The sequence below is a fragment of the Bacillus rossius genome, chromosome 2 (genome assembly GCF_032445375.1).
Source record: "Bacillus rossius redtenbacheri isolate Brsri chromosome 2, Brsri_v3, whole genome shotgun sequence".
NCBI classification, from domain to species: domain Eukaryota; kingdom Metazoa; phylum Arthropoda; class Insecta; order Phasmatodea; family Bacillidae; genus Bacillus; species Bacillus rossius.
The window spans coordinates 75,804,278-75,829,260 of record NC_086331.1 but is presented as its reverse complement, the minus strand read 5'-3'; the positions used below and the strand labels follow the sequence as shown (position 1 = coordinate 75,829,260).

The 24,983-nt window shown below is 35.0% G+C and overlaps 1 protein-coding gene across 2 annotated transcripts in view; it reads left to right on the top strand.

Annotated features, from left to right (window-relative positions):
* The window catches only part of LOC134529380 (glycine receptor subunit alpha-2), a 314,756-nt gene that overhangs the window by 33,633 nt on the left and 256,140 nt on the right, over positions 1-24,983 (top strand). The window contains exons 2-3 of one of the 2 annotated variants that reach the window (XM_063363379.1): positions 12,815-13,049; positions 21,193-21,331. In XM_063363379.1, the coding sequence (XP_063219449.1) occupies positions 21,240-21,331 (92 nt within the window). In that variant the 5' untranslated portion in view covers positions 12,815-13,049; positions 21,193-21,239. Of the gene's footprint in view, positions 1-12,790; positions 13,050-21,192; positions 21,332-24,983 lie in introns of both variants that reach the window. The other variant, XM_063363377.1, reaches the window with a different exon arrangement.

Here is a 24,983-nt window from a genome sequence, read left to right as displayed (position 1 = left end):
TACATTACCTTTCGCGGAGTTTATTAATCATTCACTCTACGAAAAACAACTCAAGTCAATATACCTGACCAACGAATTAATACAGTGCCGATTAGCCTAACACGAAAGTCTAATTTTTTATTAATCTGAAAAACCTATAACCCGTTCATGTACAAAGCCACACATACAGACCAATTGTCTTCAGTCCATGAGACCGAGTCATGTCAATATCAGACATATACGCTAGTCATTTCAGGACCGCATGACCTTCGTCGTTAGCTAATTATATTCAATAATCCATCGTGACATTTTTTATGCATACTAAAGGACCAAGTGACCTTGAAAAATATTTTAGTAACACCAAAAGGTTTTAAACTAGTAAATATTCAATCACCACATTTTGTACTACGCACAATCAACAAAAAGGAAGCACAGTCAACTAAAAGGCAGCGCATTTGGAAGCATCGACAACAAAAAGGAAGCACATTTTGGAAGCACCGTCAACGAAAAGGCAGCACATTTGGAAGCAAAGCCAACGAAAAGGCGGCACATTTGGAAGCACCGACAACGAAAAGGCAGCACCATCAACTAAAAGGCAGCACATTTGTCATTGGCTCCAATATTCATTGGCTCCAATATATATTGGCTCCAATATTCATTGGCTGCAATATTCATTGGCTCCAATATTCATGGGCTCAAATATTTATTGGCTCCAATAATCATTGGCTCCAATGTTCATTGGCTCCAATTGCTCCAAATGGTCCAACTGGCTCCAAAAGGCTCCAACAGTATTTTGGCTCCAACAGTCTTTTGGCTCCAATAGTCATTGGCTCCAATAATCATTGGCTACAATATTCATTGACTCCAATATTCATTGGCTCCAATATTCATTGGCTCCAATATTTATTGGCTCCATCAGTCTATTGTTTACATCAGTCTAGTTACTCCATCAGTCATTGGCACCAACTGTCTTTTGTTTCATCAGCTCCAAATATATTTGGCAAGAAATCTACGAGTCTAAGAGACTATGAGGCCACAAGGCTACGAGTCTAAAATGAACTGGCTAGTTACGAGTTATACATGGCTACGAGACAGCATGGCTAAAATACAGTGTGGCTACGAAACTACATGTACCTATTTGAAGCTACAAGAATACAAGTCAACTCGGATTCAACTACTCCAGCATTATGTTATTTGATTACATGAGTACTTGTTTAGTAGCTACATGACTACGAGGCTACTTGGATACGTAGCTACAATTCTACGAGGTCCCAAGACATCATGTCTACGTGACTACGAGCCATGAGGTTACGAGACTACGTGACTACGAATCTTCAAGTTTACAAGACTGCGAGGCTACAGAGCTACGAAGCTTCTAGAACACGAGTTTACGTTACTGCGAGGATAGAGGACTACAAGTCTGCATGAGTACTTGACTACGAAGCTACTCGTCTACAAGGTTCAAATTGCCGTATCTGTCTTCGTCGGAATTTTCTCTTTTGCTTCAACTGCACCATTAGCATTATGTTATAAGATTACATGGCTACTTGCTTACGTAGCTTCAAGTCTACGAGGCTCCATTGCATCATGACTATGTGACTACGAGCCATGAGGTTACGAGACTATGCGATTGCGAAACTTCAAGGTTACGGGATCGCGAGGCTATAGGACTACGTAGCTTCCAGAACGCATGGTTACGAGACTGCATGACTAATTAGCAGCGCAGCTACGAAACTTCGTGTCTCTAACTGACTACAATATCAACATTCAGTGGTGAGAGTTAATTTATCTCATGCAAAGGTACTTGTTGCAAGTAGTTCCGCTTTTCATCAGATGTCGCCACGTGTTGCTTGCAGGTAAATAATATTTATTTCTTTGCTGCATTACTAATTGGCAGCGTGGATAGGAAACTTCATGTCTCTAGCTGACTAAAATAGCACCATTCAGTAGACTACGTGAATACGAATCTTTAAGTTTACGAGACTGCGAAGCTACAGAGCTACGAAGCCTCTAGAAAATGAGTTTACGTGACTGCGAGGATATAGGACTACAAGACTGCATGAGCACTTGACTACGAAGCTACTCGACTACAAGGCTCCAATTGCAGCATCTGTCTTCGTCGGCATTTTCTCTTTTGCTCCAACTGCACCAACAGCATTATGTTATAAGATTACAAGGCTACTTGCTTACGTAGCTTCAAGTCAACGAGGCTACTTGGATACATAGCTACAATTCTCGAGGTCCCAAGACATCATGACTACGCGACTTCGAGCCATGAGGTTAAGAGTTTACGTGACTACGAATCTTCAAGTTTACGAGACTTCGAGGTTACAGAGCTTCGAAGCTTCTAGAACACGAGTTTACGGCACTGCGTGGATACAGGAATACAAGTCTGCATGAGTTCTTGACTACGAAGCTACTCGTCGTCTACAAGGCTCTAATTGCCACAACTGTCTTCGACGGAATTTCCTCTTTTGCTACATCTGCACCATCAGCATTATGTTATAAGATTACAAGGCTTCTTGTTTACATAGCTTCAAGTCTACGAGGCTCCAATGCATCATGACTATGTGACTACGAGCCATGAGGTTACGAGACTATGCGATTGCAATTCTTCAAGGTTACGTGATATCGAGGCTATAGGACTACGAAGCTTTCAGAACGCATGGTTACGAGACTGCATGACTAATTGGGCGCGTGGCTACGAAACTTCATGTCTCTAACTGACTACAATAGCACTATTCAGTGGTGAGAGTTAATTTATCTCATGCAAAGGTACTTGTTGCAAGTAGTTCCGCTTTACAACATTAGATGACGCCACGTGTTGCTTGCAGGTAAATAATATTTATTTCTTTTATGCGGGATGGCTTCGATAGTCTCCAAGGAGAAGAAAGTTCGTCCTTCCTTTAGTGCTTCTCAGATTTCTCACGGTCCGTCATCTTGGATTGTGTCGTCACGGCGGCCATCTTGGATGGGTGAGACCTTGACCTTTGACCGAAACCGCAGGAATGATCGCAAGCACACGGAAAAAACCATCAAAAATTTGATAAGAATATTCAAGAGCACGCGGAGAAAACCATCATAATATTGACAAGAATAATCAGGAGCACACGGAGAAAACCATCATAATATTGACATTGATAATCGGGAGCACACGGAAAAAACCGTCACATGTTTTCTTTGATAACATAAAAATTAAAAAAATAAATTAAAAATAAAAAAATAACAAAAAATACATCAAATTCTGGCTTTAACTAGAACTCTTTGCTCAACAATCAGAAGTTCTCAAGCCAGAATTTTATGTATTTTATGTAATATTTTTAATTTTTAAATTTTTATATATTTTATGTTATCAAAGAAAATGTGTGGCGGTTTTCTCCGTGTGCTCATGATTATCAATGTCAATAATATGATGGTTTTCTCCGTGTGCTCCTGATTATTCTTGCCAATATTATGATGGTTTTCTCCGCGTGCTCCTGAATATTCTAATCAAATTTTTGATGGTATATTCCGTGTGCTTGCGATCATTCCTGCGGTTTCGGTCAAAGGTCAAGGTCATACCCATCCAAGATGGCCGCCGTGACGACACAATCCAAGTTGGCGGACCGTGAGTAAGCTGAGAAGCACTAACAGGAAGGACGAACTTCCTTCTCCTTGGAGACTATAGAAGCCATCCTTGTTATGCGATCGATAGTGTGCATCCCACATCGCGCATAAAATAAATAAATATTATTTACCTGTAAGCAACACGTGGCGACATCTGATGAAAAGCGGAACTACATGCAACAAGTACCTTTGCATGAAATAAATGAACTCTCACCACTGAATGTTGCTATTGTAGTCAGTTAGAAACATGAGGTTTCGTAGCTACGCGGCCAATTAGTCATGCAGTCTCGTAACCATGCGTTCTGGAAGCTACGTAGTCCTATAGCCTCGAGATCACGTAACCTTGAAGACTCGCAATCGCATAGTCTCGTAACCTAATGGCTCGTAGTCACGGAGTCATGATGCAATGGAGCCTCGTAGACTTGAAGCTACGTAAGAAAGTAGCCATGTAATCTTATAACATAATGCTAATGGTTCAGTTGGAGCAAAAGAGAAAATTCCGACGAAGACAGATGCGGCAATTTGAACCTTGTAGACGAGTAGCTTCGTAGTCAAGTACTCATGCAGACTTGTAGTCATCTATTCTCGCAGTCACATAAACTCGTGTTCTAGAAGCTTCGTAGCTCTGTAGCCTCGCAGTCTCGTAAACTTGAAGATTCGTAGTCACGTAGTCTCGTAACCTCATGGCTCGTAGTCACGGAGTCATGATGCAATGGAGCCTCGTAGACTTGAAGCTACGTAAGAAAGTAGCCATGTAATCTTATAACATAATGCTGATGGTTCAGTTGGAGCAAAAGAGAAAATTCCGACGAAGACAGATGCGGCAATTTGAACCTTGTAGACGAGTAGCTTCGTAGTCAAGTACTCATGCAGACTTGTAGTCATCTATTCTCGCAGTCACATAAACTCGTGTTCTAGAAGCTTCGTAGCACTGTAGCCTCGCAGTCTCGTAAACTTGAAGATTCGTAGTCACGTAGTCTCGTAACCTCATGGCTCGTAGTCGACTAGACATGATGTTTTGGGACCTCGTAGAATTGTAGCTACGTATCCAAGTAGCCTCGTAGACTTATAGCTACTAAACAAGTAGTCATGTAATCTAATAACATAATGCTGGAGTAGTTGGAGCCGAGTAGACTTGTATTCTTGTAGCTTCAAAGACATGTAGTTTCGTAGCCACGCGGTATTTTAGCCATGCTGTCTCGTAGCCATGTATAACTCGTAACTAGCTAGTTCCTTTTAGACTGGTAGCCTTGAGGCCTGATAGTCTCTTAGACTCGTAGATTTCTAGCCAAATATATTTGGAGCTGATGAGACAAATGACAGTTGGAACCAATGACTGATGGAGTCACTAGACTGATGGAAACAATAGACTGATGAAGCCAATGAATATTGGAGCCAATGAAGATTGGAGTCAATGTAATTTTGTAGCCAATGACTATTGGAGCCAATTACTATTGGAGCCAAAAGACTGTTGGAGCCTTTTGGAGCCTGTTGGAGCATTTGGAGCAATTGGAGCCAATGAATATTGGAGCCAATGATTATTGGAGCCAATGTATATTAGAGCCCATAATTATTGGAGCCAATGAATATTGGAGCCAATATATATTGGAGCCAATGAATATTGGAGCCAATGACAAATGTACTGCCTTTTCGTTGATGGTGCTGCCTTTTCGTTGTCGGTGCTTCCAAATGTGCCGCCTTTTCGTTGGCTTTGCTTCCAAATGTGCTGCCTTTTCGTTGACGGTGCTTCCAAAATGTGCTTCCTTTTTGTTGACGGTGCTTCCAAATGCACTGCCTTTTCGTTGACTGTGCTTCCTTTTTGTTGATTGTGCGTAGTACAAAATGTGGTGATTGAATATTTATTAGTTTAAAACCTCTTGGTGTTACTAGAATATTTTTCAAGGTCACTTGGTCCTTTAGTGTGTATAAAAAATGTCACGATGGATAATTGAATATAATTAGCTAACGACGAAGGTCATGCGGTCCTGAAATGACTAGCGTATATGTCTGATATTGACATGACTCGGTCTCATGGACCGAAGACAATTGGTCTGTATGTGTGGCTTTGTACATGAACGGGTTATAGGTTATTCAGATTAATAAAAAATTAGACTTTCATGTTAGGCTAATCGGCACTGTATTAATTCGTTGGTCAGGTATATTGACTTGAGTTGTTTTTCGTAGATTGAATGATTAATAAACTCCGCGAAAGGTAATGTAAAAAAGAATCTAAACTTTATTTAATAATTAGTTACAATGGTCAATGGTCAAGAATCGAACCGTGGACAGGAATCCATCGATTCAATTTGTAAATTATAATTGATTTTTTCGGAGACTTTTGGAATTATTCCCGCATTTCTAGCTAAATAATTGTATGATTTCAAGATGGCACCCAAATTTTAAGATGGCGGGCACCTAAGTAATAATAAATGATTACTGCACTGTAGCAGGTTAGAATAAAACTAGCATGATGGTAAGACGAGTACACACAAGATGATGTCCTCCAGCAGACGAAAACATGATGGTGGCAATGACCACTAGCAGGAGGTGGTAGCTCCTGGTAGCATGCACTGAACATAAAATGTCGGATCCATGATGTTCGTCATGGTGAAAGTCAAAGATCAAGGTCAAGGTCAAATTTCTAGGTGAGGTCAAATTTCAAGGTCGAGGTAAATTTCAATGTCAAGATCTAGTTTCAAGGTCTAGGACAATTTTAAAGGTCAAGGTCAAAGTTCAAGGTCAACATCAAATTTCAAGCTAAAGGTCATAGTTCAATGCCAACAGTCGAAGTCAAAGGTATGGTGAACAGAAAATTTTACTAACATGTCATCAGCACACTCTAGCAGACGTAAACCAGATGGTGGTCTCCAGCACACGAAGATATTATGGTGGACATGAGTCATACTAGTTGAAGATATATACCTTGTTATTGGCGGTAGGTCAGTCTGTAGGTAGCTTCTGAGGAGGAAGGATCTGATGGTTTTTTTGGTCTTAGTGGTTTTGAACCAAGGACGGAAATCGATATAATCAATCAGAATTCTAATAAGTTAATTTTTTGATGAATTTTGGAATTTATTCCATTAAAATCGGATAATAAATATAGATTTCCAATATGGCGACTAAATTTCAAGATGGCGGACTTGACATCATACTAGGTGATGATATATATGTTATGAAGCAAGTGGCGGGGGTCAGTCTGTATTTGGCTTCTGTGGAGGAAGGATCTGTTGTTTTTTTTATTTTTTTGCCCTCTCCGGTTTCGAACCAAGGACGGGAATCTATATAATCAATCAGAATTCTAATAATGTAATTTTTTGACGTATTTTCAACTTTTTTTCATTAAAATCAGATAATAAATAAAGATATTTTTAAGATGGCAGCAGTAACGAAACATGCAACATTAATAGTATCCAATATGACGGTCGTAACATAAAGTTAAACGATGACATAGTACTCAACCAAGATGGCGGGCATAACGAAACATGCAACATTTATATAATCCAAGATGGCGACCGTAACGATAAGTGCAATGGTGTTTTTTAGGATTTTTATTTTTTAATTCAATAAATAAATATTATTTATAATTTTAAAATTTTTTCCCGAGTCTCTAACATAAAAATTACGGTTTTTCAAGATGGCGGCCGTAACGATAATTGCAACATTTATGTCTTAATACAAGATGGTGGTTCTGTCTCGAACAGGTGATGATATTATTACTTAAAATAAAAAAATTACAAGTCCGAATATGCATGTTACTGTATTCTTATATATACCTTATTTAATTTTCAGTCTGGTAAATGTATCGATGGCCGAGCGGTTTAAGGCGTATGTTTTCCAACCTAGAGATCAGAGCTGCGATGGTTCGAATCACAGCACTTCCAATGTATTTTGTATAAAAATTTAAATTTAATATGTCGATAAGGACCATAATAGCTATGGTAGGTAATGGAACATCGACCCGACCTTATGTGATGAGACAGAGCGACGCTGGCGCTCTCTATGAACAAACAGCAGAAACAAAGTCGACGGTATCCAAGATGGCAGCCTTCAGAAGAACAGAAAAAAATCAATATGGCCACAGAGACGAAAATTTCATCATAATGAGTAGGGCGTTCGATTTCAAGATGGCGGATCCAAGATGGCCACCGGTGTCAAGGTCAAAGTCACGGTACTACTTGTCCTGTTACGCTGTGTCCCGTTACGCTCATCCACGATGGCTGCCGTGACGCCACATTCAGAGATGTGACTCGGCACCTCGGACCTCACCCCGGACCCAGTGCCAGGACCGGCCAAACTATACTACTAACAAGAGACAGAGGCTTAAATTTGATTTGGTCTGCACCAAGAATAGGTTCAAAAAACTGATGTGTCGCCCGTCCTTAAAGGACTGGACAATGTACGAACCGAATTTGTCTCATGTCCACTTGAACCACGATATCATCATTTTTGATAAGCTTATATATGCAGGAAACGCAGTACTTGATATTTAAAAGACTTCCATTATAACACCATGAAACCCAGTTATGGAGAAGATATTAATCTAGCCTATACAGATACGGATAGTTTTGTTATATGAAATCAGAACAGCAGATTTTTCTCAGACCTCAAAGTTGACCCTTCATTAATGGGAAGTTCGACACCAGCTGCTACCTTCCTGACCACCCATGCTTCTCCCCCATCAACAAAAAAGTGGTTGGAAAGTTTAAAGACGAGTGTGTTGGCGCGGTAAAGGGGGGGGGGGGGGGTAGCAAGGTCGAGAAGACGGCTAAGGGTATCCAGCAGTGCGTGGTCAAAAACTGTATTGAGTTATTTGATTATCTGGACGCCATTGAGGACCACCACTTAAGGAGGGTAGCAGTTATGGCCATTATTTCCAGGCAGTATGTTCTGTACAGTAAGAGCACGAATAAGCTAGCCATTACATGGGAGGACAATAAGCGCAGAATCTGTGAGGTTGGTATACTTACAGTCCCCCCCCCCCCTCCTTAGCACCAAACCTTGATTAATTTCTTATTCATCACTTAAAAAAAATTTCATATTAAAATTAATAAAATTTTTACCATTACAATATTTAAATTTAAGTACCGAAAACTATTTTACACCTTAAAATCCAAATTTTCCCGGGGGAGCACCCCCTGACCCCCGGCTTTATTACGGGGGGGGGGGGGGGGGCATGCTTCTTAACACCCCCCATACACAAATCCTGGCTACGCCACTGTCAGTCCCTCACGGATATGTCGGAAATGATGATGTGTAAATTATTTTCTGTAAATAGTTTGATTGTTTACTTGTTGTTACCATTTGTTATGTATAATTTCTGTATTTTGTTGTATAGTTATCCGTTTATTGTTGTATAGTTTCCTTTTTTGTTGTAAAGTTTCCATTTTTTGTTGTATAGTTTCCATTTTGTCTTGTATAGTTATCCATGTTTGTTGTATAGATTCCATTTTTATCATAAATTTTCAATTTTTTGTTGTATAGTTTCCATTTGTTGTATATAGTTTCATTCAGTGTATATAGAATTTATTTTTCTTGAGGATTTTATGTCACGAAAAGCCTGGCTTTATTTCAATAAATATGATTTTACTTAGGCTACATACTGCTTATTATTTTAATATGGAACCATCATTTCTCAAGGTAATCATATTAAAAAGTGTGAAAATATACATGAAAACATTAAAATTTCTGCTTCCATGCAGCTTTTTATACACGAGTACGCAAACATGGTCTCTGAGAAATGAAAATATATACGCAAACATTAAAAATATCTGCTTCCATGCAGCTTTTAAATATTAGTATGCAAACATGTTACTGCTTAAGAGGTAAATCAATAAAAATATTACTTTTGAGTGAGGACTCTGAAATATTTCTGGTGCTGAATGGTGTATGATTTTGGTATGAATTAAATTAATTAAATATTTATTTTTAATTATCATTACTATAGCCATCGCATCCGAAACGATGAGATGTCTTATTTTGTATATGATAATATATTTTAGTCTAAACTTATAAATGTGATGTCTTTAAGAGAAAATTGTTGTGGAAGTTTTTTATTGTTCTAGTCTATAATGGTCATAATAACATTGGTAGGAGATAGAAACTCGATTTTATGTACACTGATGTACTTTATAAACCTACACTCTTTGACGACATCAGATGAAATCAAGATGGTGGTGTCCACTTAAGAAGATGCCTGCATTCAACAGAACAATGAATTAATTTAATTAAACTTTAATAAAATATATATTTTTAAAATTTATCCTTATTTGGTTTTGTTAATAAATTTATTTTTAAGATGGTGGAGTAACGAAAAGTGCAATGCACATGAGTGGGGTATTCGATATCATGGTAACGAAAATTGCAACATAGAGGAGTGGGGTGTTCAATGATGAATTCATCATGTTATTAATATTAAATTTTATTAAAAAAATTAATATTAAATTTTATTAAAAAATTTAATATTACATTTTATTAAAAATTTTTAATAAAAATTTTTTTCAATTTTTTAAGTAAATAATTACAGATTTTGAAGATGGCAGATGTGATGTCATAATTAAAAAATGATGGAATGTTCTAGAAAAAACTGCATAATCCAAGATGGCCACCAGGGTAAAAGGTCAAGGTCATCCAAGATGGCCTCAGGAAATGTTGTAATCCAAAATGGCCGCCGGAAGTGACGTAATCAAAGATGGCCGCCGTGGATCCCCGGCTTCCCAGCCTTGAGCCAGTGTCCCAGAACATACCAAACACACCTACTGATTTCAACACATTCTCGGAGTTATTTAGTAAATTTACAATGAACTAAAATCAATAAAAACAAATTAAAGTGGGAAAATACGTACTTTTACGGAGAAACAAAATCCATCTGAGTAAAACTCGTGACAGCAAAAATCAAACATATAAGTGTCCAGCTCACGCGGCCGAACGGACGCCACTGGCGACGCGATAGGTTGCGACAAATAACTAAACAGCAATGTACACGTCATTTTCGGAGTTAATTTGTCTTTGGTTTTGTAGAAAAGCGAGTGTGCCAGTTTACCCTCCAATGTCATTCAATATACCAGATATAATTTTTTTTAGAAAAACAACCTCGAATTGTCAATTAATATGTATAAAATGATAGAAACATGTGCCCAATACATGTAACTAAACAAGAAAGAAAATACAATTTTGATTTGTTGCTTTTGAAAAATGAAAGCAATGCTGCATTCTACTATTACATCAAAAACATTTGTTCATAAGTTGACGATTAGGAGATAAATACCGCTGGACTGTAGTGAGTAAAAATAAACTAATATGTTGGTAGCACACTTTAGCAGACGAAACCAAAATGGCAGAATTCAAAATGGCTGTTGTGGCATCATAACGGCGGGAATAATATATTCCTTGATCAAAGTTGTGGTGGTCAGTCTGATTGAGGTCATTGATGATGAAGGGCCGGTCGCCATTTAATTTAATTAACCTTGTCGGGTTCGAACCGAGGGCACTAAGGTCCATGATGTGCGTTTTTGTTAAAATTTTCTTAAAATTGTAATAAAATATTTTTAGTCTTGTGAATTTTAAAAGATTTCCGATAATTTTGAATAAACATTACCCATTATCAACGTGGTGAACATGGAGTCATAATTTAAAATGTCGGAATATATAATTGAAGATAGTTCTTTAATCCAAAATAGCAGAAAATTCTAGAAAACAACATTGTTACTGTGACGGAATAAAAAAAGGCTGCAGGTGTGAAGGTCAAGAGTCACAGACAAGATAATCCACGATGGCTTCCATGACATCACATTCTAAGATGGCGGCAGTCACCTCAGCGCCTCAACCTTGAACCTCGGCTCGGAGGAACCAATACATACTGCTCATGTGAATGCGAGAGAATTATGGGGAAAGTGGGGTGCGAACACTAATGATAAGAGGCATCTGCATTTTGTAGATTAATTGGTCTACTAAATAATTTGTTTTAATAATTTCGCCTTTACACTTTCAGACACTAAATATTAATTTTGGTTTAGTAAATAAATATACATTTTGAATAAAAAGGGCAATCTTTCCAAACCTTTTTTTTTTCCAGTTGGATAAAATAGGTCATGTAACGAAAATTATATAATAACCAGCTGTGGAGATATTCGTTTCGTTGCTGAAGAATATAAACATTTAAAAGTTGTAAGATTGACTTTTTCTTAAAAATTGTTTACTGCGGATTTGTGTTACTGAAAGAGCAATTCCGGTAAGGAAATTTTGCCATTTTACCAGAGAGAATATTCACATATAAAACTGCAACTGTTTGTATAGTTTAATGGGGAGATGTGTTAAAGACGTGTCATATATGAGATCCTGATTTTTTTTGTCCTACTGTATCAATGACTATAGGTTTATATTATTTAGGCCTAGTAGTTTTTATATAATTATTTTTTGAAAAAGAGCAGGGGAAGCTTAAAATTGACCCCGACCAGTTCCAAAAATTTCCGAAGTTCGCCGCTCACTCGAGCAACGTTTTAAAAGTACATATTATAAATATCACCGACCTAATGCAATGAACCTTTAATTTTATTTACGATCATCTATACAAGTGAAAACCTACCCTATCTGTTAAAAATTTTATATAAAATATCTTTTCGGGAATTTATGTACTTTAAAAAATAATTTTCGACATTATTTATGTAACTGGTAAGAATAACCATACTTTTATTTTATTTACCACCACTTGGACGTGCTAAAACCCCCACTCCCGGACAAAAAAAAAAGGATTTTACGGAAGAATTGTATTCACCTAACCGATCGAACATAACCTACTCTAAGGGGCGTAGCCAGGATTTCTTTTCGGGGGGTGTTCACTTACACCCTGCCCCCATTCTAGGTAGCCCTCCCCCGGAAAATTTTTGATTTTAATGTGCAATTTGGTGCTATTTAAGCACTTTCGTAATTAAAATATTGGATTAAAATAACATAAATTTGTGTCCCGACTTTTATGATATTATTAACGAGACACTGTTGAAAACTCATTGCTGAATATTAAGGGTTATTGGCTCAAGGGTTCTTTCTTAGTTTCATCTAAGTGCATTTGCAACAGCTAGACAAATGTAAATTTTGTCATAAGTTCATATATATATATATTTTTTAAATATTTCGGGGGGTGTTTGGACACCCAAAACACCCCCACCCCCCACCCTGGCTGCGCCCCTGCTACTCTGTAGTTTCACGACAGCAAGAAGATATGCTCGGGGGGCAGGGCGATCGCAGCGCCTGAGGGGAGGACGCGGCGGCCGGCGGAAGCTGCTGGCGGGCGGGCAACTCCCCTTCCTCGGCGACGACAGTGAGTGCGCAGCCCGCGGCCAGGGTCGCAGCTCGAGGACTCCTGCGCGCCCATCCCCGCGCGCACGGCCGTGGCAGGTGGCGCAGCCCGCGCGCTCGGCTCACACCTGCAGTCTCGCGCCGGGCGCAACTCCGACCCACTTCTGCTCAGGGTAAGATCGAGTCCATCGGTGGGCATGCCTCCCGTTTCAGGTCAACATTTGATACTTACAGTAATTACAGATAAACTTGTAGACTTCTCAACTGTTTAACTTTCACGAAATGAAAAAAATATATACAGCGCATACTTTTTGCATAATGAGCTGCCAAATTTACGTTATTAAAGTTTTTGGGTTGTACAAATAAGGAGAATTTAATTTATTGCATAACTGAAACTTTTGAGGTTTAACTGCAATGCCACTGGCTACTCCAAGACATAGTTTGAATTTCTTTCAGAAAATATTATTTAATTTTACCTGGGATTTCAAAATTCTCAAATTTATTATGATTTTGACAGCCAAGAAACATGAAATGAGTTTTTGTAATAGAAATGCAAACCTTATCACGTAGTAGGCAACTAATTATGCAAAAAGTATGCGCTGTATATATTTTTCATTTCGTGAAAGTTAAACCACTGAAAAAGTCTAAAAGTTGATCAGTGATTAATATAAATATTAAATCATGACCTGAAATGGGAGGCACCCCCTTAACTCGTGCTTCTACTGACGGAAACATTTATAGTGATACAGTCCACTAATGTATCAAACTATATTGTTTTGAACACAAAAATTTCTAATTTCTACAAATTTATTCAAGTGAGTTAATTATGGCTAGAGACCCGTAAAATTCGCGGGTTCAATGACCTCCAGGATAGACTCCAATATCCTCTACACACTCGGTCAAATGCCAACTGTTCATTGGCTGCTGACTTGTGAGTCGTCTCGACTGGGTGGCCTATGATTCGACACTTCTATGAGTGAGGGTCTCTAATTGGCCCTCAGTCCTCCAGATTAACAGTGAACCAATGACATTAGCAAAACTAAGGTATAATTATTTGAATTTTAGCATAACACGAAATGAACTCGCGAATTTTACGGGTCTCTAATTATGGCTGCAAATTCTCTTTTCATTTATTTCAACAAATCGGGTAAATTGGTTCTCAAACAACATCCAACAATTTATTGTAAAACACACTTCCCCTTAAAAAATCTAAATAGTTTACAGTAGGGAAACCTAACTTTAAATAAGGATTTTTTTAGGACACTAGAGACAAAGGTTTTTGTTAAATATATAGTACATATTTAAAAATAATATTTGTTTGCATTGTTATTAAACATATAAGCAACTTTAGGCATATTTTAATTTAAATTAATTTAAAAGGAATTTTTTTTTTTAAATTGGAAGTTCTACCTCCGATTCACCCCACCACCAATCATTGAACGCTGTCTTCTGTCCAGTTTGCGTATGATTTGGTAGTATGGATCTTTTAATGTTGTTCTTGGTTTGTTATCCGTCAGGACGTGTTAAACTACCCATGATCCAATGATAACGTCTTTAAAATTTGCATTGTTGTGCATTATAGCGTGGCTTCAATACTAACGCGATTTATGCAGGTACCTATTTTACAAACACACCGCAGACCAATACCGGACCCTTGCGCGGTTCCTGTCTCGTCAGTACAATAAAGCAATTTAATGCAGAAGATGCACCCAGTTGGATTCTAGGTTGAGGCTATGTGTGTGAAAAATATGGGTTGCCCAATGTTTTGGCGTGAATTTTTTGCAGCCATCTTCAAGGCCGATCAGATGTGCCCTCAATCTAGAAGCTAACTAGTTATAGTGACTTTGCTTTCTTTGAATGATACTTGCAATGAAAAGTGTTGATTTAAAACCTTTTTTGGACATAAGCCATTGTTTTTCACACAGAAACCTCAAAACTCTGGCCATGAAAGCCTATGTTTAAAATTTACCACATCAAATTCACGGAAATAAAAAAGATATATATTTTCAGTCAGTTTAACGTGTTTTATTCTTTTTTAGATTTGTTGTTAATATAAACCTATGATTCTTTAAATTTCCGAACAATAGCTAAGAATGTAGATATGTCGTAAAATTACTGATATTATGATTGAAATATTATTCTATAAAAATTGAGCGTAGTGACACCTCTTGTCTCTAGGTTATCACTCGCACTCTTGCCTGTGTCAATAGCAGAGAGCTTTACTGGTATTGGCCCCGAGCGTATTTTTGATCCAATCACTGAAACAGCTTAAGGAGCCCACCTAGACAAGGGCTAGCGAGGCGGGATGATAAGTGCGACGCTCAGTGGTGCTTCTAGCGCGGTTTCGCCTCTAAACGCAAGGTTCTGAACTTGGCGCGCAGTCTTTTCGTCGTGCACAGGGCAACTATGACATTTGAGTGTTAACCGTAACAAAATATAAAGTTGTAATGCAAGTCGTTTGAGTGCTTTCAAGAATCTATATCGGGCGTTTCATGCCCCAATATAATTCTGAAAACAAGCGTTTTAGCATTTTTACTCTTCTAAAAATACAAATTTACAAACGAAATACGGAAAGAGACTTAAAATTAAATGTTATTTGTAAGTATAACCAATCGGATATGTTGAGGTGTTTCCAAATCACATGGTGTGTTCAGAAGCTCTGCAAACTCTGCGTGTGCCCGGGTAGGCGGGGGTCTTAAAGCACTTCTTACCCGTGGATGAAGTCCGTAGGGGGCCTTCGTGGGGCCACTCAAATGAGTGGATTCTCAAAGGTTCAGGCAAAAAAAAATGTCCACACGTCAGGTTCTTTAGCACGCGACGCACACACATTCCACAGTTTCCGCAGCCCAGCACAAATCTATAACGTGCATCGCAAGAGGACGAGCACTGCAACAGACGAAAAGGAACAAAAACCTTAAAAAACTTTTTTTTTAATCTTAAAAAATATTCAAAACCAGGGTATCACGAACTTTTGATAAATTTTCCGCACTTTTTCTTTAAAAGAAATCGTCTGTGTTTAGTCAACACTGGGGTTTTCATCCATCGCAATTGTGTAAAATGTAGATGGATCGTTCGGTTCCACGTGAAACGCTGTCCTGAGTAATGTCGCCACGCAATAAATGCGTATTTATATTTATAAATAAAACACGTTTTAATAAATTAAATTGTTTGCGTTTAGTAATGATTACAATCACTAACACTGCGTTCTTTTAGAGTTTGTTCAGTATTAAACTAAATTACAATAATTGTAATGTTTTAAGCTTATATCTTTTGAAAAATATTTTGGACAGCTGTAATTGCTGGTTACTCTAGAAACCTAGTCAGTCTTGCTTGGTGAAATTTACCCTTTGCCTCCAAGCGAGTGACCGCTATATATTGAAGTTTTAACACGAAATGGCCTAAGTTCAAACTCTTATTTACTTTATCCAAAACAAATTAAAGCAACGGTGAAATTCCTTCTAGTTATATTGTGTTTAGGGGTAAATTTCCAAGGTGTAGTCATAATAAATTAATACATTTTGGTGTGTGCTGTACCCTTACCAAACTGAGCGTATCTCTATGGTTACTAACAGCAGTGCTAATAGATACATACACTGTTAAAGTTTTATCTATAAATTTTGGCTTATGACTGATAGTTGTGTAACAAAATGAACTTCTGAATACTAAAAATGTTTTCCTTTAAAGTAAGGATGGAAATCATAGGAACACATAAAGTTTTAATATATTTTTTTTGGAAACAAGCCAAAGAGGCTTAAATCACGACTGCATCAAAATTTTCGAATGTCAATTCATAAATTACTAAATTAAGCCTATTCACAGAAGGATTCGATTCGATCACACCTTAAATAAAAGAAACAATCTGAATAGTACTTTGTTGTGAACTGACCTAAGCTTAATCTATCGAAAGGTTTTTCCAGAATTTTTAACGTAAATAATTTTACAAATAAATTAATTTATTATAATATACTAAAAACAATAAAATACAGTGTTTTAAAAATAATACGTCTGTCTGAATGTCTATTTTGTAATAACTTGAGTGATAGAACATCTGTTTAGACAAAAGTATTTTTTACTATCATTATTGAACACACGCCTACTCTTAGATCAAATATGATTTGAGTGCAATATAATTTCATAAACAACTAAAATATTAATAAAAAATTTATTCCTCATTATTAATTTTATTTCAATTTATTAAATTAGACTTTCTGTGACTGAATTTTTTTTTTTACGAATAAATTAGCTGCAGCCGATAGTTGTGATAAGTATTATAGGTAAAACAAGACATAAACGTTTATAATATGCTGAAAAATTAATAAATAATAGAATAAATATAATTTAAATTAGACTTTATATTTCAACACAGTGGACGATCCACATGTATGTTAAAGGTTCTAAGAAAAACTTCGTTTATTTGTGCTTGGATTGCATAGGCTATGGACATTTAAAATATATTTATTTACATAAAATATTATAAATATTACCGGAAAAAACGTTAATTTATAAAAAATGTTTTTTTTTTTTTTTGTCATCGATAATATGTAGCACAAAAACCAGCACTTAATGTATGTACGTTCTTTGAATGATTCTTGCATGTTAATGTTTGATTTAAATAATTATTTTGGACCTACGCCATTGTAAGTTTAAACTGTATGTCGTTAAGGAAACCCGAAGAACGGACAAAGAATGATTAATACACAAACACAGAGAAAACTAGCCAAAAACAGCTGAAGTCAAATGTTAAAAGTAAGGACAGATCAGAGAATTCTGGGAACCACCGGTTTTATAGAGTCCTATACCGATCTCAGTTTGCGAAACATCGAAACTGTTTTGTCTTGTAAAAGTGTTCGTCTGTGCTGTTGTCGTGTTGCCAGAATAATTGTTTAGTCTCATCACCGGGTTCGCCTGTGCGTTTCTGTATCGTCGGTGTTTTTTCAAGATTATCTGTTTATTATAATCTTTGGGTTCCTCAGACAGAAGCTATGTTGTCCAAAGTTGTTGACTGTCTGTATTTACTATCTTTTTGCTGCAACTGTCTCGTTGTTGTCAGTTCCACTGTGTTTGTCGGTGATGTGATATTGTTCTGACAAATTATTTCCGCAGAATTCTCTGTGCTGTCTTTAAATTTATCATTTGGCGTGTTTTCTGTGAGTTTTTGTAGGCTACTCATCTTTCTTTGGCCGTTCTTCGGGTTTTCTCTATGTCATTCAGTTCAAACTAGCAAATGTGTATGTCAAAAATAATTGTTGAAAATAATGTACGTGGCAAGTAAATTTAGTTGGTGTTTTCTAAAGTATAGCAGATTTTATCCAAGAATGACGTATTCCATAAACACAAACCAATTAATTTATTTAGCTCATTATGTGAAGAATAGAAAAAAAAGATTTTTTTTTGTATGAGAATGAGGAAAAGTAAGTGCATTCAATTTATTTTTGGCCTGCTTATGAGCGCCAATTATTCAGCTGTTTGGAATTGTGGTGATTATTACTTTGACTTTTGTTTTGTTTGGAATATCAAAATATTAGAATGATAAAAAAGTATTCATTTTGAAGCAAGAGCTGTAAGATTATTTAAAATATAAATTGGATTTAAAATTTTTAAAATCTTAAAAGTGAAATATATTTATGATGATTTTGGTAAACAGTAGCTTACAAAAGACACAGAAGAAAAAATTAAAAATTTAACAATGTTATAAAATTGTTCATGGTAACTTATTTATGAATTTTTTGAATGTAAAAGAAATTTTAAGGAATTATAAATTGTAAATTTTCAAGCAATTTAAGTAATATTTTTCGTTTTTTTGTGTTCACGTTTTCAAAATGTTTGTAAAGATGTTTATAGTTAGTTTATTTTTGTAAAAATTAATTTGGAGTGTCAATTAATTTTAATTTTATTTAAATTATAATTATCATGGAAAATTCAGTTCTTTAAAAATGTGACTTGTTTTGAGCAGTTGTAAGAAAATTTGTTAAATTTGCACGGTAAAGGAGCCATAGCAGTGCATTTTAAATGTTAACATTTAATTTTTTTTTCCATAATTTTTATGTCGTTTCGCGCTATGTATCTTAAGGTCAAAACAAAGCTCTGCTATAATAGAAAAAAAATATTATGAACAAAAATGCGAAAAGTGAAAGACAAATCGGTTTTTTTTCCCTGGCAAGTTATGTAATGGCTAAACATAAATAAGCTAACACGCAGTGATGCTAATAGTTAAACACAATTTATCCACAGACAAAACTATGCAAATTACATTATTTTTAAACAGGTTTAAAAAGTTTGCAATAATCAATATAACGATAGAAATATCTCCGAAATTCAAAACATTTAATGAATATAATAACAACGTTTTTTTATTAAGTGAAAATATATGATTAGTTTTTATTTATTTTATGATGGAATTTTAATGGTAAAGCTAACACAGTATTTAAAATTAATTAATAAGTTGTATTAAATTGTCAATTTAAAACTTAGAACAAAACTATTTAAATATTATACAAGAAAAATTTAGACATTTTTAAAAAATTTTCAGAGAAACTAATTAACTAATATTAATAGAATTCTGGCAAGGTATTAGCTGGACAAGATATGTGAGATAAAAAAAACTTTACTGTGTAATAATCATTGTAAATATTTGTAGTTTTGGTTCTTTAAAAAAACCTTTGAAATCTATTTCAAGACTAATAAATCGTAAAGTTGAGTCTTCTACCAATAAAAGATTCCAAAAATTAGTTTCACTTCAAAATATTTTAATAAACACAGTCTGAAATGTAAAAAATGTTTGTATTAGGTTGCAAACATACATAAAAAACCTCACAGTTGTAAATTTATTAGAAATAAACAAAATTTTTTTACCATGATATAAAATATGTACCATTATCAAAATAAATGATACTTTTAGCAAACATCTAATAATTTGTATAGAACAGATTATTAATAAAATTTATAGTGGTTCTCAATAAAGCTAAGCCATCCACTAATTTGCAGTATTTCGTAAAAATAAAAATGTATTATACAAGAACAACGAAAAATTTTCCTTTATGTTAATAAAAAAGACAAAATTAAAAACAAAATTTTCTCTTTTGGTTTTTATTGCTTTTAAAGACTTAGCAATGATAATTTTCGAATCACATCTTATTTACCAAGTTTGTAAAAACTGAGCGCTTAATGAAAATTAATATGTTAAGAATTGGATGACTACAGCAGAGCTTAGCTTGAGTTATAAACTAAATCATCAACAATAGTTTTGGGAACCATATGTTGAATGAAATGTGATTCATGAATGACTAACTCAAGTAATATTTTCATAAAACTATAATGAAATTTTTTTTGATGAAATTTAGAACCAATTACATACATTTGGTATTTGCTGTTGTACACTCGTGAATTTTATTTATGTAAGCATTTCATTCTTGAAAAACTTTATATTTAAAGATAACTTAAAGTAAAAATAATTACGATAAGCTGAAAAACTGTAACAGTTAACTTACCGTGAAATAAAAAAGACGGTACTTTCTGTACCTATATATGTGCATGCATTAAAAATTGATGAAATAATAAAAAATATATTATTTAAGATTAATAAAAAATCAAAATATATTTTTCATTAGAAACATAAGTATATAATAATGAGTAGTAAAATGTATAAATTAAAGCTAAGTTCATGCGTAAACATTCTTTTTGAACTAAAAAAAAACACAACGTTCGAATAAATTAATTTTCTCATTGGTTTTTAAACATTTTCGAGTACATATTAGATAAAATTTATCATTCCGGTTACCGCTGGAACTGTTTTTAAAAAACTTGAAAATGCAAAAATTTAATATCATAAAAAAGGATAATTTTAGTAATGTGTGAAAAAATGATAATGGTGTTTTAGCATTGAAGTTAATACAATTAAGAAATTTTAAATTAATTAATTAATATAAAAAGTAATTTTATAGTAGAAGAGAGCACACCTATTTGCTACATTAGATTGCTTCTTCTATCTTCAAGATTCAAGATTACTCTTAAGATACCACACAGCTGTAGAGCTATGTCGTAACAAATTGACAAATGTTCGTGTATTTTTCTTTTGTTGTTAGCAAAAAACAGTTATTAAAGATATATGACTATGCTTATTTTTTTAGAATTTTTGGTATTTCATAGATGTTCAATGTTCTTTCATTAACCAATAGTGTAGAAGTTCTATGATAACCATACTCAGGAAGAGCAAACTTTTTGTTATGTGTTGTTTTATTCCTAAAAACAAAATTAAAATATTTTTTTTGGGGGGTGACCTTTATTACATATCAACTTAATCTGATTTCTTTGTTTCAGTGTCACTGATGCGTACAGAGTGTTGATGGGCCTAACACACAGAAGATATGAGGCCCACTTTGATTTTAACCATTGCAATACAACTGACCATTATGACTGGTGTACTTGTAGAAATCGCAGAATCTTCAGATCACTCCATGTAAGTACATAAATATTTTTTTTTGAAACCACATAATTTTGGGAGCTTGTTTAAAGAAGCATATTCAGTAGCTCTATCCGCCTGCCACATATCTTACGAACATTACCATTGGCCTCGTGAATGGTATATGTTAAGTAAGATGAAACTGTTAAATGATAAGAACAGTGCTGTCACCAAAATATTAATTTAATGTACAAGAAAGACAAGAACCCGAATTTTTAGAGCCCTTTTGAAAACATGCCACTTTTATACAAATAGAAATGGCGTTAATGATGATTGATTGCCGTTGCGCAGTGTCATACACGCCGGCCTTACATGCGAGGGGTTCCGGGTTCAAATCCCGGGTAAGGCATGGATGTAGAATTGTATTGTTTAAATTAGTAAAATATGTAATAGTTAAAGAAATTTTCTAACTGAACAAAAGTATTTCAAAAATAATTGTTGGTAATGTAGTTTTCGAACAAACAAAAATAATCCATAGTAATAATGGCAAAACATATGACGCGCATTCATGAGGAACTGAGTTGGACTCCCGGTCCACTCAGACATCTTGATATCGCTTTCGATTGTTTCCCAAAATCGCTCTATGTGAAGGCTGAAAATAGGTTTTTTTCTTTTTCAATTTATACTGCGGGCCATGATAATGTATTACTTGTTTGTCTATTACTTGTATTAAACTATGTCTCTAAAGACATTTTTGCTGACGAGACGAAAGGCATCCAGCAACACAAAAATAAAACTTTTATTTTGTTGTTTAAGTTGGGGAATTATAATTTTTTTAAATTCAATCAACATGAATATATTTATAATATGCATTAAACACGCTCATAGATAACTATTTACAAGCATTTTTTAAAAATAAAATATAGATTAAAATGTACAATAAAGCGTTAATATTTTGTAATAATTCTTTCCACCGCATTTAATATTTGTGTAACATTTATTTCTTGAATCTGTAGAAATATTACATATTTATTTTACGAATATTTCATTGCATTGGCTATAAGATATATTCGTAAATAATAGTTCGTAAGAGTTCAATTTCGATGTAAATATAATTCAGAAATTTTTTAATCCTTCTGTAAGCATAAAGCCATGCATGCATGCATGACCTTTTATCTTTCTGTGACCCGATATAATTTTTATAAATTTTTTTTTAAAAGAACATCTTAATTTTTTGCAGAGATGTGATGTGTTAAACATAAATTATTTATCTTTAAGTTGTAAGTAATCATTTAGTTAAAAAAAAATGACAACAGAGCTGTAAGATTTTGGAATTTTAAAGCCCTCTTAAAATATACCTAAAACCATAAATAAAAGGTGATATGTTATTAACGACTTCAAACGTTCACTTATAAAGCCCAGATAGCAATTGCAAGCACACATTCTTCCATCTCTCACTCTCGTATTTGCCTTCTCACACACACTCGTATGTAATAATCGGAAACAATGAAAGCATAACCATTCTTTATTGATATGCTGCCCTAGGAGATGTATAATGCATTATTTATTAAGAAAGGTACCTACCATGTTAAACCACGAAGCTTGTATTGAGATCTGCGTAATTTATAACTTATATTCCATTCCTAAATGAAATCCAATCCTAAAGAACTTTTATAGCCATCACTAGTATGTGTCTGGTAAGTTATCACTTAAGAAGGAGATAAAGGAACCAATATACGTCATATTGGTTTCAACAGCTTTAGGGCACTACAATTTGCTATCGTTTCATATTTAGAATTGGTCGCTGTTTGAACATATATAATGCATTAATGAGAGATTTACAAAGACTAAAACATAGTTTCTTTTGATAGAACTATTACATGTTATTTTTTTGGACCTACGACATTGCAGATTATACTATATGTCAAAATAAACTTCCATAAATAACAAAACAGATGAATATGCAAACACATAGAAAACAAGCAAAAATACGCCGATGTCGAAAGTTAAAAACGTAAACAGCACATAAAATTCTGTGGAAGGGATTAGTTGGAAAAACATGACAGCACAGAGGAACACAGTGGGCTGACAACGAGGACACATTTGCAACAAGAACACTAAATAAAGACAAAAATGACCATGATCAACACAGCGACAAACGAGCAACCCAACGATGATACTAAACAGATAATCTGCACGAAAACAACATAGAGACGCCCAGTCAAACCCAGCGATGTGACAATACGGTTGTTCTGGACACCATAACAATGACAGAACAGACAGACAAACACAGTAGGCTTTTTTACAAAAAAACAGTAAACAGACTGACAGAGGAAACTGAAAAACATTTGGTTTATAGAACTTCGATCCCCCCAGCTATGATGTATGTCTAAAAATATATATGGAATCAATCATTCCATTCGAAGAACCATTAAAAAAAGAGTTTTCTTACAGTGGTAGTTATACCAAAAAAATATATAATTTTATACCAAACATATAAAAGTTCTTTAGGCTCTGAGTCACTATTAACTGCGAGCATTCCACTAAATTATATACTATGCTTTAAAGAATCAAAAAAAATTATAATGAAACGACAGAAAATTCTTATGACTTGATTTGGGTTGAATATAAGATTTTGTCATTCGATTCCTACATCTATCCCTTAAAATCCAATTCCAAGTCTATGCGTTGATAGAACTGTAATTTGAGCGGTTTGGTAACTGTATTAAGTAAGAAGCGCCTGAGGGTATGTCCTACAGCTAATAAAAATGAAGCTGGATTCAGTAAGTATTGATAATGTTCGTGATTTAAAAAAAATGCGTGTACCTATATAGGCGCGGGTGACATTAAATATATTTGGCATAATTAGATAACACAGCACGAAACATATATTGTATGCTACACGGGAATACTTTGAGTTCCATTAATATTTGCTTTCCTGGCAACAAAAGATAATCCAAATACTTAAAACAGGCATTCATTGTTACTAATTACGAGGAAGAGGTAGCATAATACGTCGAACATTTGAACTGCAAACTTTAGTTGGACAAGTAAACTAAAGAATACAGTTAACATAAAAAGGCAGAGAGAGCACCGGGGGAAATGTGTTATCTGCCCAAAACCAACCAAACACAATCAATTCATTATATAATTCCCATTTCGAATGAACGTAAAAAATAAAATGCATGTTTCTAACACTTTTGTAATGTATTCGTCATTGTATTCCAGCTCTGTTACTGGGTAAGACTGGTTAGTTTAAAGACAATTAATGCATCCCAGAATGACTTGGGCTTTGTGATTTATTAAGGTGACATGGTCGAAATCACTACTATGCTTGCAAATTACTGTATGATTTTGGATAAATTTACTAATATTTTATCATGATTTCGTGTAAAAACTTAATAACTGAAACAAGCCGTAGGAATAAATATTTTTTATACAGTTTTACTGTTTCAGGTTGTAGGGATGGTGATTTATAGGGAGGTTGCGTATTTTATACACAACCGTAGTTTTCTTGCATTTGTTGCATATTGCGTCCTTGTGCTGTTGCGTTTCTTGCGAACTTTAAAAACCCGGCCAAAGACCTCTCGTCAGCTGTAAGCGACAATGCGCTATGGATATGAAGCACTGTAACTAGCGATGGGTGGATGTGGCGTGACAACGACTCGTCGTTTCCTGGCGACATTGCGCAGTGGAGTCAGTATATGTC